The 15,446-nt window shown below is 43.1% G+C and overlaps 3 protein-coding genes across 4 annotated transcripts in view; 2 read left to right on the top strand and 1 right to left on the bottom strand.

The window, feature by feature from the left end:
- LOC117657437 (uncharacterized) overlaps positions 1-7,220 on the top strand; it is a 56,943-nt gene extending 49,723 nt beyond the window's left edge. The window contains exon 9 of the mRNA XM_087884934.1: positions 5,037-7,220. Within this exon, the coding sequence (XP_087741060.1) occupies positions 5,037-7,041 (2,005 nt within the window). The 3' untranslated portion in view covers positions 7,042-7,220. The remainder of the gene's footprint in view (positions 1-5,036) is intronic.
- LOC117660204 (H-2 class II histocompatibility antigen, E-S beta chain-like) overlaps positions 1-15,446 on the bottom strand; it is a 325,613-nt gene that overhangs the window by 27,918 nt on the left and 282,249 nt on the right. The gene's annotated exons all lie outside the window — the stretch shown is intronic.
- Positions 1-15,446, top strand: part of LOC132710720 (uncharacterized) — a 36,123-nt gene that overhangs the window by 3,761 nt on the left and 16,916 nt on the right. The window lies entirely within an intron of this gene.

Below are 15,446 nucleotides of genomic sequence, written 5' to 3'. Positions count from 1 at the left end.
TAAGACGCACTCCCCCCCCCCCAAAAAAGTGGTGGAAATGTCTGTGTGTCCTATAGAGTGAATACAAGCCTGTTTTGGCCTCCCAAAGCCTCCGTGTGTCCTTGTTTTGCTTCCCCAGCAACGGGGAAGGCAAAAACGGAACGCACAGAGGCCAAAAACTATATTTTTTCCTGTTTTCCTTCTCTAAACCTAGGTGTGTCTTATGGTCCAAAAATATGGTACCTTGCGACAATGTGCCGAGCCGTTGGTTCCTTCGCCTACTTTGGTGCATTTGCAGAAAAAAGGGCCTAAGGTAGTGAGAGATATGCAAAAACAGTACTGGGAAATCTAGCACTATTGATCTCACATGATCTTGCACTACAGTTAAGCCTCTGTTCTGTGCTAACCAAGACCTGCACGAGGTCCAGGGCAAAATGTTTTGCAAACAGAAGGAAGGCCTCTTAGTTTTCAAAGACTTTTGCCCTGGATCTCGTGCAGTCCTCAGTTCTTAAAAGAACATAGGCCTAAAGTACTGCAGTGCAAGATCACACGAGATTAGTAGCCTGAAATCTTGCACTACTAGTCTCATGTGATCTTGCACTAAAGTACTTTAGGCCTCCATTCTCTGTGAACTGACGCCTGTACCAGATCCGGCCAAAGAGCCCTTGGAAGCTGATGAGACTTTCCGACAGCGAAATAGCTATTCTTTTTTTTTTTTTTTTTTGTAAGTATTTTTTTTTCCAAACATAAACATAAAATAAAACTTTCAAGATCTCTCGATCCGGTCATAGGTGGTTAACACGTTTACATTCCTTTAACAAGCTCCATTTCCAATTTTCCATTACATCTTTTAAAAGTAAAAATTCAAAACATGAACAAATTTTAACATAGATTCTAGTATCTTCATCTAAACAAATCTAATAAATCAATACAATTTTAGCTTCAAATTAAATTTAGCTCATTTTTATATCTTATGTATCAATCCTGATTATATCTGGTTCTTCTCCACATTGTCTTTATTATATTTTTTACCATCAATGTCAAAATAATTTTTAACAATTTTCTAATCTCCTATTCTAATTATTTACCTTACAATTTTATCACCATAATTCTTAAATTCAAATTCAATGCAACTCCATTTTTATTACAATTTATAAAACAAAGTTCTTTCTATATCTTAGTCTCTTGACCCTTTTTATCAAATCTTAGTATCTTGAACTTTATCAATTTGTCTTTGGTTTTATCCCACTTATCATCTGTTACACATTTCATATTACAGTTTTATCACCAGAACATGGTTTATTTAAACTAATTTCCAACACAATCTCCTCCATACCTCCCTCTATTTAATTAGCTGTTTTCCAGCATATTATGTTTGGCTGATTCCCAGCATAACCTCCTCCAGAGCACCAATTATTGTAGGCTGATTTCCAGCATAATCTCCTCCGAACTTCCCACCGTTATTGGCTGATTTCCAGCATATTATGTTTGGCTAATTTCTAGCATAATCTTCTCCAAAACTCCCACCATTGTTTGGCTGATTTCCAGCATAATCTCCTCCAACTCTCCTCCTGTTGTTTGGCTGATTTCCAGCATTTTATTGGCTGATTTACAGCATATTGTGTTTGGCTGATTTACAGCATAGCCTCTTCCAAAACTCCAACTCTTGTTTGGCTGATTTACAGCATAATCTCCTCCAACTCTCCTACAATTGTTTGGCTGATTTCCAGCATTTTAACTAGTTTCCAACTTATTTCCTCCGAGTCTCAAACTCTTATCTAGTTGGCACCCATCACCTCTTATTTTAACTTTCCCTTGCAGTATAATTATCTATTTCATGTCAATTTCCCAGCATACTCTTTCAACTTAATTCTCAATATATTTCATAATAATCATCATTTCCAACATATGTTAAATTAAATCGCAGTTTATCGCTAAAATCTGTGTACCTTATGGTTTCATTCAATAAGATATTAATCAATCATATTCACCAATCCAGCTTTTGCTTAATTAAAATTAAGACATATTACAACAAACAATAAGTTTTCTTAAGGTTATCTCACATTAATACTCCTCTTTACTATTTTTAACCACCTATACATCAATCCTCTATTTTAATTACCATTTCTTATTTTCTATCTTTATTACTCCAAAAAACCCTCCTGTTTTACTCCAAAAATCATTTATATCTTTAGGCTTTTAAACATTACATTTTAGTTTAGTTATATTTAATTTTATCTTTTATTTCTTCTTTTTCCTATCTGTCCATAAATGTTCCACTTCAAAGTCCATCTGTTCAAATTAAAAATTCTGTGTTATCACTTTAATGCTTTTGTAATGTCTGCTTCATGTGAAATGCATCTCCTTCCTCTCTTTGTTCCTGCGCCGCACCCTTTTTTGCTAGCTTTGTTAATTTCCATTATGAAATGTCCTGAATGTTCCTTCTTTCTTCATAAAATCACCCAAGAACAGAATAGGAATCTTCAAAATCCATAGATCCAACGTTAATTTCAAAGTAATCCAGAGTAAAAGCCGCTTAAACTGTTTCTTTTCCAAACGAAAGTAAAATCTCTTCAATCCACTCTCCTGCTTAGTCACCGCAGACTCCATGGCAATAATGTAACCATCTGTCTGTCTTTCTTCATTAACTTCGTTAACTTTTCAAAGGCGTAAACTCCCAAAGATACATTTCTCCAATCCATTCCAATTAAAAGAGAAACCCAATTTTCTAAAATACTGAAAGCCAATTCTTCCAAATTGAATTTACTAAAACAAAGTCAATCATGGGTCTTTATTTCCAATTACTGTTTTTTTTTCCCCCTGATCTTCAAGCCCCAAAGAACTGTAGCCGCTACTTACAATTTGGGGTCCTATTTGTTAAAGTCCATTAAATAACATTGCTGTTTGCCTGGGTTGGTGTCACTCACCTGGCTTTAAAAAACTCATTCTTTCTTCCTTCCTCCTGCACGATCTTTTTTCCCGGTCTGCTGCGGCTTTGTGGCAGCCGCCATGGCTGCCTACCCCCACCGCCAACTTCGAGGATTCCATCTGGCCTCCGAGGAACTTGCCTATTCCTCTTGGCCTACCGAGGCGCTCCTCTTCACCCCCCATCCCTACAAGATGGGGGTCGGTCCGAAGACCGGTCAGGCAGTGGTTTGTCAGTCGGGGTTTTCACGGACTCGTTAGAGCCCGCTATTTCCCCGACTGTGGCGCCGCGGCTCCAGACGGGAAGTCCCCGGTCTGGAGCCATGAAATAGCTATTCTTGATGCCTTCCAACCTTTCCAGTCTCAGCATGAAGAGTGTTTACAAGCCAATGGGAGGCTTCAAGCAAGGGATTTTGCTCCAAAGTCTCATCGCCGGGATCAAGGAACGGGCCTAGTGGGGGTCCTGCCCGCCAGATGGACACCATGGAGCAGCTGCTCCAAGGTACACCGGAGAAGAAGGAGCTTGTTTCAAAATTGTTTCATTTCTCACAAGTCTCTGCTGAAATTAATCGACCCCAATAAATCTTACGTTTTCTCCTAATTCCTCCTTGGATGTTTCCCCTGATTATTATGAAATTCAATGTTGAAAAAAGTAAGGTTCTACATTTAGGCAAGAAAAACAAAATGCACATGTCCAATATATGTGGTACCTTGCTCAATAGTAGTAACTGTGAGAGGGATCTTTGAGTCCCAGTTGACAACCATTTAGATATGATCCAGCAGTGTGCAGCAGCCCCCAAAAAAGTCAACACAGTTCTAGGCTACATAAACAGGGATAAAATCGAGATCACGTGAAATCTTAATATCACTTTATAATGCCTTGGTAAGGCCACACATGGAATACTGCATTCAGTTTTGGTTGCCACAATGTAAAAAAGATGTTGAGACTCTAGAAAGAGTGCAGAGAAGAGCAACAAAGATGATTAGGGAACTGGAGGCTAAAACACAATAAGACCAGTTGCAGGGGCTGGATACGTCTACTTTAATGAAAAGAAGGACTAGGGGAGACATGATAGCAGTGTTCCAATATCTCAGGTGCTGCCACAAAGAAGAGGGAGTCAAACTATTCTCCAAAGCACCTGAGGGCAGGACAAGAAACAATAGGTGGAAACTAATGAAGGAGAGAAGCAACTTAGAACTAAGGAGAAATTTCCTGACAGTGAGAACAATTAATCAGTGGAACAACTTGCCTCCAGAAGTTGTGAATGCTCCAACACCGGAAGTTGTTGAGTAACCATTTTCCTGAAGTGGTGTAGGGTTTCCTGCCTAAGCAGGGGGTTGGACTAGAAGACCTCCAAAGTCCCTTCCAACTCTGTTATTCCATTCTATTCCTTAACTCAAAACGGACACTGAGTGAGATTTGCATAGATAGAAAGATAGATGATAGATAGATAGATAGATAGATAGATAGATAGATAGATAATTGTAAAGAAAAAGATGTTTTTTAGTTATTTTCAAAGTTTTCATCACTCATGAATATAGAAATCATCATGTCTATATCACACCACTATAAGCATGCAAACATACAACCTAATGGAATTTCAAAGAAACTCAGAAGGAAATTCACTTGACTTTCTACACTTTGATCTTTTTCTCTTGTAACCGTTGTTATCATTTTCATTTCCCTTTTGCTTCGAAGGTAATAATGGGCAGGAGAATCAAGATTTCTGTGAACTGTTCCAAGTTCACAATGCTAAAGATGGAACTGAGAAGTTTGGAATTCGAATGGAATTAGAAACCCATGAGAGAAACCAGTCAAAGAATTTGAATCAGGAAAGCTCATCTTCCACTGATGCTCCAATGCAAGACTTTCTTGCCCAACGAGAGAAAATAAGGAAAAAATATGTTGGGAAAAGTGTGAAGCTAATCAAAGCTAAGGTACAAGTAAATGAACACTATTTAACCCAAAACAAAGGAGAAGATGCTATAAGAAGACACAAAGGACAAAATTATAAAGACACAAAGGACAAAATTATTTCTCTTGGAAATAACTTTCTTAAATCCCCAAAAGCGATTGACACAAAAGAGAAGCCTTATAAATGTTTGGAATGTGGAAAATGTTTTAGAACAAGTGGGCAACTTACTACCCATAAGAGGATTCACACAGGGGAGAAACCATATAAATGCATGGAGTGTGGAAAGACCTTTGCTCATAGCGGTACACTTACTTCCCATAAGAGGATCCACACAGGGGAGAAGCCATATAAATGCATGGAATGTGGAAAGATGTTTACTCAGAGCACTGGACTTACAACACACCAAAAGATTCATTCAGGAGAGAAACCATTTAAATGCATGGAATGTGGAAAGACCTTTGCTGATAGATGTAATCTTATTTCCCATGAGATGATCCACACAGGGGAGAAGCCGTATAAATGCATGGAATGTGGAAAGACCTTTGCTCATAGATGTAGTCTTATTTCCCATAAGATGATCCACACGGGGGAGAAGCCATTTAAATGCATAGAGTGTGGAAAGACCTTTGCTCAGCGTCCTGGACTTAGAAACCACAAAAAGATCCACTCAGGAGAGAAACCATTTAAATGCATGGAATGTGGAAAAACCTTTCGTAAAAGAAGTCATCTTATTTCCCATAACATGATCCACACAGGGGAGAAGCCGTATAAATGCACAGAATGTGGAAAGACCTTTGCTCTTAGCAGTACACTTACTTCCCATAAGGTGACCCACACACAAGAGAAGCCATATAAATGCATAGAGTGTGGAAAGACCTTTGCTCTGAGCAGTGCACTTACTTCCCATAGGATGATCCACGCACAGGAGAAGCCGTATAAATGCATAGAGTGTGGAAAGACCTTTGCGCGTAGCAGTACACTTAGTATCCATAAAAGGATCCACACAGGGGAGAAACCATATAAATGCATGGAGTGTGGAAAGACCTTTGCTCATAGAGGTAATTTTATTTCCCATAAGATGACCCACACAGGGGAGAAACCATATAAATGCATAGAATGTGGAAAGAGTTTTGCTCAGATCACTGGACTTACAAGACACAAAAAGCTCCACTCAGGAGAGAAGCCATTTAAATGCATGGAATGTGGAAAGACCTTTTCTCAAAGAAGTAATCTTAATTCCCATAAGATGATCCACACAGGAGAGAAGCCATATAAATGCATGGAGTGTGGAAAGAGTTTTGCTCAGAGCAATGGACTTAGAGCCCACAAAAAGGTGGTCCACGCAGAGGAGAAGCCATATAAATGCATGGAGTGTGGAAAGACCTTTGCTGAAAGAGATTATTTTATATCCCATAAGATGTTCCACACAGGGGAGAAGCAGTATAAATGTATGGAATGTGGAAAGACATTTACTCATGGCAGCGGACTTAGAAAACACAAAAAGATCCACTCAGGAGAGAAACCATATAAATGCACGGACTGTGGAAAGGCCTTTGCTCATAGATATAGTCTTATTTCCCATAAGATGTTCCACACAGGGGAGAAGCCATTTAAATGCATGGAATGTGGAAAGACCTTTGCTGATAGAAGTAATTTTATTTCCCATAAAAGAATCCACACAGGGGAGAAGCCATATAAATGCATGGAGTGTGGAAAAGCCTTTGCTCAAAGATCTTATCTTATATCCCATAAGACGTTCCACACAGGGGAGAAGCAGTATAAATGCATGGAATGTGGAAAGACATTTACTCATGGCAGTGGACTTAGAAACCACAAAAAGATCCACTCAGGAGAGAAACCATATAAATGCACGGACTGTGGACAGGCCTTTGGTCGAAGAGGTACTCTTATTTCCCATAAGATGATCCACACAGGAGAGAAGCCTTATAAATGCATGGAGTGTGGAAAGACCTTTGCTCGAAGGGATCATCTTATTTCCCATAAGAGGATCCACACAGGGGAGAAGCCGTATAAATGCATGGAGTGTGGAAAGACGTTTACTCAGAGCAGTGGACTTATAAGCCACAAAAAGATCCACTCAGGAGAGAAACCATTTAAATGCATGGAATGTGGAAAGAGCTTTGCTCAGAATGGTCCTCTTATTTCTCATAGAAGGATCCATGCTCAGGAGAAACTATATAGCAATAGCAATTCCACTTAGATTTATATACTATTCCACAATGCGTTGCCACTTTATCTCAGAGCAGTTTACAAAGTCAGAAAAGTTCCCAGTAATCTGGCTTCTCATTTTAGCGACCTCAGAAGCATGAAAGGCTGAATCAACTACTAAAAATAATCTATATGAGTTGAAGATATTTTCAATAAATTGCCAGTTTGAAACTTCAATTTCCACTTATTTAAAAATGCTCCATCCATTTTCTTGTTGAAATATTTCTTCTTTTCCAGAATTTACATTTCTTGCTCACTCACGATTTCCATTTTGTAAAGCTGCTGCCTTTTTTAAGCTATTCCACAAAGATCTTTAATGTTCCCAGATGCAAATGGGCTTATTTTGAAAACAACAACAACCCACACTTGAAATGTTGTTTTTTGTCTGGGTGGCAACCATATAAGAGCTCTGCTTCAAAATTCAAATAACAAATTGAATGTTCTACAGCATCATAGAATTAACAGTTATTACATCAATGTAATATTGATATTGCAACGATGCCCTTGATGTGATGTCTCGCTGCCTGGAGGCAGTGCAGGTCTGGATGGGGAGAAATAGGCTCAGACTCAACCCTTCCAAGACCGAGTGGCTGTGGCTTCCGGCATCCCGATATAGTCAGCTGGTGTCATCGCTGACTATTGGGGGTGAATTGCTGCCCCCCACAGAGAGGGCTCGCAATCTGGGTGTCCTCCTGGATGCACGGCTGTCTTTAGAAGAGCATATGACGGCCGTGGCCAGGGGGGCTTTTTATCAGGTTCACCTGATTCGCCAGTTGCAGCCCTTTCTGGACCGGGACGCCTTGCGCACAGTCACTCATGCCCTTGTCACCTCCCGGCTAGACTATTGTAATGCTCTCTACATGGGGCTCCCCTTGAAGAGCACTCGGAGGCTCCAACTGGTCCAGAATTCGGCTGTGCGGGTTGTTATGGGCGCAACCATATGGGCTCGCTCCTGTGCGAGCTGCACTGGCTCCCAGTGGTCTTCCGGGTACAATTCAAGGTGTTGGTTACCACCTTTAAAGTGCTCCATGGCATAGGACCCGGGTACCTTCGAGACCGACTTCTGCCACCAGTAGCCTCCCACTGGCCAGTTCGCTCCCATAGAGAGGGTCTCCTCAGGGTGCCATCGGCCAAGTTATGTCGGCTGGCGACACCCAGGGGGAGGGCCTTCTCTGTGGGAGCCCCAGCCCTGTGGAATGAACTGCCCCCGGAAATGCGTAAGATCTCCGACCTCAGGGTATTTCACTGTGCCCTTAAGTCCCTGCTGTTCCACCAAGCCGGGCTATCAGTGTAATGATTTTAAATTGGATGTTTTAAATTTTGGGGTTTTTTAATATTGAGCCGAAATTATTTAATAATTTTAAATAATTTTAATTATTGTTTGTCTTTGTGCTTTTAATAGGCGCTACACCGCCGTGAGTCCTTCGGGAGAAGGGCGGTATAGAAATAAAATTATTATTATTATTATTATTATTAAAAACAATCCTGATCTTTTCAGCCTCCATCTGCCCCCACCTTCCCTTTCCCCAAGATCCTTCCCCATCCCTTCTACACTCCCTGCCTCCACATTTCTGGGGAAGCCATCTGGGAGCCGGACCCCTCCCCATCTCCTCAGGGAACTGCTGGTTCAGTTGTGAGTTTCAAAATTTTTTACTACCCGTTCTGTGGGTGTGGCTTGGTGGGCGTGGCAGGGGAAGGATACTGTAAAATCCCCATTCCCTCCCCAATCCAGGGGAAGGTTACTGAAAAATCCCCATTTCCTCCCCATCAGCTGGGACTTGGGAGGCAGAGAATAGATGGGGGCAGGGCCAGTCAGAATTTTTACTACTAGTTCTCCGAACTACACAATATTTCCACTACTGGTTCTCTAGAACTGGTCAGAACCTGCTGAAATCCACCTCTGCGCTGGTTCCTTCGGCTGGAAGGAGGCCGGCCAGCTGCAGGCAGAGCCTGGTCTGCGGGGTGTCTGCCCCAAAATCCCCTCAAAGGGAGGATCCTCCACATCACAAGAGAGACCTTGAGACCCCTCAAAAGTGCTTCTCTCATCAAATAAATTATTAGATTTATATGGCGCGGGGAAAAACCTAGAATTAAATTAAAACTTTTACAGGATACTAAAGGTAAAGCATTATTGGAGTGGGAAATATATTATTAGGCAGCTACTTTAACTTGGTTAAAAGATTGGATGGAGTTGAGAAATAAAAGGGTCTTAGCTATAAAAGGACACGACCTGCAAGCGGGATGGCAGGCATTCCTTTGGGATGAAAAGTTTAAAACACATAGTTCCTTTCAAAGGCATATATTAAAGAATGCTCTCTTACAGACTTGGCAGAAAATAAAAAAAAAGCACTACATAAAAATTCCAATGTAGTTGTCCACAATGGAAGCATTGAAACCTCCAAATTTAATTGATATTGATAAGGTAATTAGATATAAGGATTTGTTAAGTGAACAGAGAAGTTTGAAAACAAAACTAGAACTAGAACAAGATCTTGGTAGGGAGATAGACTGGTGGACATATACACAAATTCACTCCAAATACAAAGAGGATATAAAATAATATGAAATTCAAAATGGCCTGCAAGAATTGGATAAAATTATACAAGAAGTGGAAGAACAATTAATTAGCAATATATATAAATATTTATTGGGATACAAGATGAAAGACGAGGTCGTCAAGGAGACAATGATAAAATGGGAATTGGAGAAATGGGAAAAATTATATTTGTTTCCCATATTTGTGGGAAACAAATATAAAATGGCATTCAAGGAAAACCAGATCAAGATGTTCTAGAAATGGCATTTCCCTCTGGCAAGGCTTGCCAAGATGTTTCCAAACATTTCACCAACATGTGGGAAATGTAAAAAGGCTTACGGAACATATCATTTATGGTGGACATGCCCATCTGCAAAAAGGTACTGGACCAAAATTAGGAAATGGTTGGAAGAGATAATTGAGCAACCCATAGATTGGAAACTGAAGTTATTCTTATTGGGAATATCCACCAGGAAATATATCAAAGAAATACAATACCTAATTTTACATATAATTACAGCAGCAAAGCTAGCATATGCACAGAAAAATACTAATTTACCAACTGAGGAAGAACTGATAAGAAAATTCTGGACTATGATGAGATGGACAAACTAACGAAGGATATAAAAGAAAAGGAGGATACAGAATACTATGCAGTATGGAACAAATGGTATAACTGGCTGGAGATTAGAAATAGTAAATAACAAAAGAATGGGAAAATGTCACAAAACGGAAAATGTTTGTAAAATAATAGATATAATAGTATGTGTGAAAGGTTATATAGAGAGAAATAAGGAATAAAGGGACTATAAAGACAAGTATAGTTAAAGAAGGGCAGGGGAAAAAATGTAAATAATAGAAGAATACCGATATGAAACTGTTGGAAAAAGGAAATATATGTTTTATGTTTGTGTTTGTCAAGTTTTGTTCTTTAAAAAAATAATAAAAAGACTTTTTTAAAAAAGAAAGAAATGTTGTTCTTTGTCTGGGTGGCAACCAGATTAGATCCTGGCTTTAAATTACAAATAACAAATTGAATGTTCTTCAGCATTAAAGAATTAACCATTATTAAAAACAATCCTTCAACTGTTGTTACTGAAGAAGGTGAGTCCGTCTCTTCCATTCATCGATCTAACGCTGGCGACGAGGGTGGGATCGGAAGAATAAGGACAAGTAGACCAGAGTCTCAGTGGAGTTAGGAGTCGTAGCCGGCCTTTAACGCTGTTCTGCAGAACCATCGTCTGCCAGCATGATGACCGCATAACGCCCCAGCAGCTCTGTTCAACCCAGCCTTGGAGACTTGAGGCTCCAAAGAGTGCACCTCAAAGACTATCAGGGAAATCATATCCCTGTTGTTGGCAGTGGAACATTCCAGGTTCGATTCTGGGGGTTTTCAGCCTAGTGGACAAGGGAGTCCTACCAAGCCTGCTTGGCTTGGATTGGTTCGAGGCCCTGTGCATGGGAGTGACCGGCATCAACACCATCACAGATAACAGCGCAGACGACCCCATCAAGGAGTTTGAGGACGTTTTCAGCAATGGTTTAGGCAAGTACAAAGGAACATCTATTTCCTTCAGCCTTGATCCCAAGATAGCACCAATTATAATTAAGCCTATACAGGTCCCCGTTGCAATTTAGCCAAAAATCAATAAGGAATTGGATAAATTAATTGGCCAAGGGATCCTCGAGTTGGTCGATCATGCCCACTGGGAAACCCCTATAGTCACGCTGGTCAAAGCTGATGGCTCGTTCCACATCTGCGCAGATTACAAATGTACAATCAATAAGGCCCTGCAGCAGAGTCTATCCTGTTCCCATCGTTCAGAATTTATTGCATTCATTGGGAACAGGCACCATATTCGCCAAACTCAAACTCGCGCAAGCATACTAGCAGCTGCCGGTCAATGACAGCACAGCCAAAGCACAAACAATTGTCACCCAGAGGGGCGCATTTAACTGCCGCCATTTGCAATTCGGTGTCAGCATGGCACCAGGACTGTTCCAAAATATCATGGAACGGCTACTACAGGGAATTCCTGGGGTAATGCCATATTTTGATGAGGTCCTGGTGTCCACTACCGACAAGCCGTCCCTGTTTGCCCATCTCAGAGCTGTCCTGACCAAATTCAGAGAGGCAGGGCTCACAGTCAAGCACGAAAAATCTCACATAGCCATGCGGAGGGTTGAATTCCTGGGGTACATGATTGACGGTCCAAGGATTCACCCCACCAAGAACAAAATTGCCACCATTAGGGATGCCCCTACTCTAAAAAACAAGAGGCAACTGCAAGCCTTCTTAGGCTTGCTCAATTTCTACAGCATGCTTTTGGCTCAGAAGGCCACCGTTGCAGAGTCTTTGCATAAGCTGCTAGGAAAAAAGGCTTCCTGGGTCTGGGGCCGAACCGAGGCATCCGCTTTTGCTGCTGTAAAGAACCTACTGACATCAGACAGCGTGTTGGCCCATTACAGTGACCCTCTGCCCCTGATTTTGACTTTTGACGCCACACCATTCGGGGTCAGCACTGTCCTCAGCTACCAAGTGGCCAGGAGGCTCCTGTCGCCTTCTATTCCCACACATTGTCCGCCACCAAGCATAACTACAGCAAGCTGGACAGGGAAGCGCTGGCTACTTGTACGGCAGACACCTTACCCTTGTCACAGATGACAAGCCCTGCTGGGCTTACTGGCTGGTGACAATCTGACTCCAACCGTCATAACCCCCCCCCCAATGATTAGGTGGTATGCTTGTGTTTGATGTGGATGGCCATCTTCCTTAGCTCTAGTTCGGAGAGAGGGAGGTGGCTGTTTGCCCTGGGCAGCGTGCCTGCTGCGTGGAAAAGGCACTAGTTGCAGCCTCCTTCTGATGGGTGAAGAAGGGGGGTTGTATTCCTGTCTGCTTCTCCTCACTTCAAAGGGATCCACTGTTCATCCCTCCCTTTTGTCCTGCATGATAGCACCTCATCACGAAGGGTGGCCCAGTCAAATTCCTCCTTCAGCTGCTCCCTGGAACTTCCCAGGGACTCCATCAGGGGCTTTGGGAGCCTGGCTTGTTTCCAGTCCAGCATCCACTCCACTCTTCCCAGCTCGCTCAGGGGATTCCCCTTTTTCTGGACATTGGGTTGGGGAACTTAACCTCAGGTGCTTTAGGGATTAACTTTCACCAATATTCATCTCTTCTTGCTTCCGCCGCTGCAGCACACATCTCAGCTTTGATGTTTGAGGGAAGCTGCACTCCGGCTACAATCAGGCTCTCTTCTGATAGCCCATCCTCTGCCATGGTTGCCTGATTTTCCCTCCCGGCACCTCAGATATCGGGGAGCAATTGGAGAGTCCAGAATTCAGGAAACCTGGTGATCTTGATAGACTTTAAAAGGAGTTCTGACTGTCTGTGAAGTTTCCGAAAGATGCCCTAATTAATTCATGAGCCACAAGCCAAACTTGAAAAGAAATACAGTCATTTATTAGGAGCACCATTCTGGCAATACTCTGATGCAGTCAGTACTGACCTCACATAAATTTGCGGGCTCTCATGACCCTGTCTCCCCCCCTCCTCCCTGGACATTTCATAAATCATTCTCCAATTGACCATGTTGGCAGGCTGTGAAACTCACACCCCTCCTATTGACTCCGGTAGCCTAGGACACAATCTGTAAAAAGGCATTTGTGGAATGTAGTTTCAGTTAGGGCAGGGGTCGGCAACCTTAAACACTTAAAAGAGCCACTTGGGCCCATTTCCCACAGAAAACAAAACATTGGGAGCCACAAAACCTGGGTGGACATTTCCAACTCCATGTCACTCACTCCCACCCAATCACATGTCCCCCCACCAAGCCTATTATCCTACCATCCCAGCACCATTGAGAGTGTCCTGACATATGGCATTCTTGCATGGTATGGGAGCAGCTCTGTAGCAGACAAAAAAGCTGTAGAGAGAATCATTAAAACTGCCCAGAATATCATTGGACTCCAGCTACCAGCCCTGGATGACATCTTCGAATCTCCCTGTTTGAGAAAGTTGCATAACATTCTCAGAGACTCTTCCCATCCTGCTTACAATCTTTTTGGACTGTTGCCTTCTGGCAGAAGATACAGAACAATTAAAACTCGGACCACATGTCTTCTGAATAGTTTTTATCCCAGAGCTGTAATTGCACTCAAAAATAAAGGGCCACCATCAGTGAGCTGTTGGACAGTGTTACTTGGTCTGTTGTGTGGATGTTTGGGTGGTTTAGGGGTAGAGAATTGTGGTGGGCGGGAGTGTGTTTGGGGATTGTTATGTGTGTTGGACCTGGTCATTGCCACCACTTTCTCTACAACCTTTCCCACAAAGGGTAGGTTGGAGACTGGCCGAAAGTTCTTTAATTCTGCTGGATCCAGGGAAGGCATCTTGAGGAGGGCCCTTACAACTGCTTCCTTTAATGGTTGTGGAAAGGACCCCTCCCTCAAGGATGTGTTAACTAAAGCCTGGAGCCAGCCTCGTGTCACCTCCCTGCTGGCTGAAACCAGCCAGGAGGGGCACGGGTCCAACAAACAGGTGGAGGAACTCATCGCACCTACAGCCTTGTCCACTTCCTCAGGAGTCACAGGCTCAAACTCGTCTCACACATTAGGACTAAGACCCGCCCCCTTCATCTCAGTCGGTATTGTCCAATCAGAGTCCAGGTCCATCCAAATCTGAGCGACTTTATCCAACAGAAACTGCACAAACTCCTCAGCTCTACCCTGCAAGGGCTCCTCCGCTCCCCCTACATTAAGGAGGGAGCAAGTCACCCTAAATAGGGCTGCTGGGCAAGAATCAGCGGATGCAATAAGCCACTAAATAAGTCCTAATAAAGGCTCTCAAGAGTGTTTGGTCAGATTCAGATTTACTGGTCCTCCAGCGTCGCTCTAGACGTCTCTTCTGGCGCTTCATCTCCTGGAGCTCCTCGGTAAACCAGGGAGCTTTCCTGGATCCACTGCCATTGAGAGGTTGCAAAGGCACAATCCTGTCCAATGTCCCAGATGCTGCCCTATTCCAGGCAGCCACCAGGGTCTCAGCCGGACTGTGGACAAGGGAGTCAGATATCTCCCCAAACTCCTTCTGAAATCCTTCAGGGTCCATTAGGCGTCTGGGGTGGAACCACTTAATCGGCTCTGCTTCCCTGCGATGGAGGAGTGGCATCTTGAAGTCCAACCTCAACAGGAAATGATCTGACCACAACAAGGGAGAAGCATCTATACCCCTTAATTCCAGATTCTGTCTCCACTGCCCCGAGAGAAACACCAGGTCAAGCGTGTGTCCTCCCCTATGGGTTGGACTCTGAACTACTTGGGTCAGGTCCATGGTTCTCATGGAAGCCATGAAATCCTGAGCCACATCTGAGGATTCGCCAAGTGAGGGCAGGTTGAAGTCCCCCAGTACCATAAGCCTGGGGAACTCCACCGCCAACCTGCTATTGCCTCTAGCAGCACAGGCAGGGCTGTTGTAATGCAGCTAGGAGGCAGGTACGTCAACAACAAGCCCAACTAAACTCGAGTCCAACCTCAAGAGGAGAGACTCACACCCAACAATCTCCGGGGTAGGGATCCTGCAAGGACAAATCTCTTCCGGACAATAGCTGCCACTCCTCCACCCCTTCCCTGGAGTCGTGGCTGATGCAATATCTGAAACCTGTCTGGGCACATCTCTGAGAGGGAAACACCCCCCTCCTGGCCCAGCCAGGTCTCAGTTATACATGCCAGGTCAGCCTCCTCCACCAGGATTAAGTCCTGAACAAGGGGAGCCTTGTTAACAACAGACCTGGCATTAAACAGCAGCAACCTGAGGCCAGGGCCCTGACATTCCAAGTCGCCAGGTATACGAGGTGAGCCCGGTGAACCAG

Source organism: Pantherophis guttatus, chromosome 2, assembly GCF_059756535.1.
Source record: "Pantherophis guttatus breed Tessera chromosome 2, ASM5975653v1, whole genome shotgun sequence".
Lineage (NCBI taxonomy): Eukaryota > Metazoa > Chordata > Lepidosauria > Squamata > Colubridae > Pantherophis > Pantherophis guttatus.
Note: the sequence above shows the minus strand (reverse complement) of the source record. Positions and strands in the feature narration are given on the sequence as shown.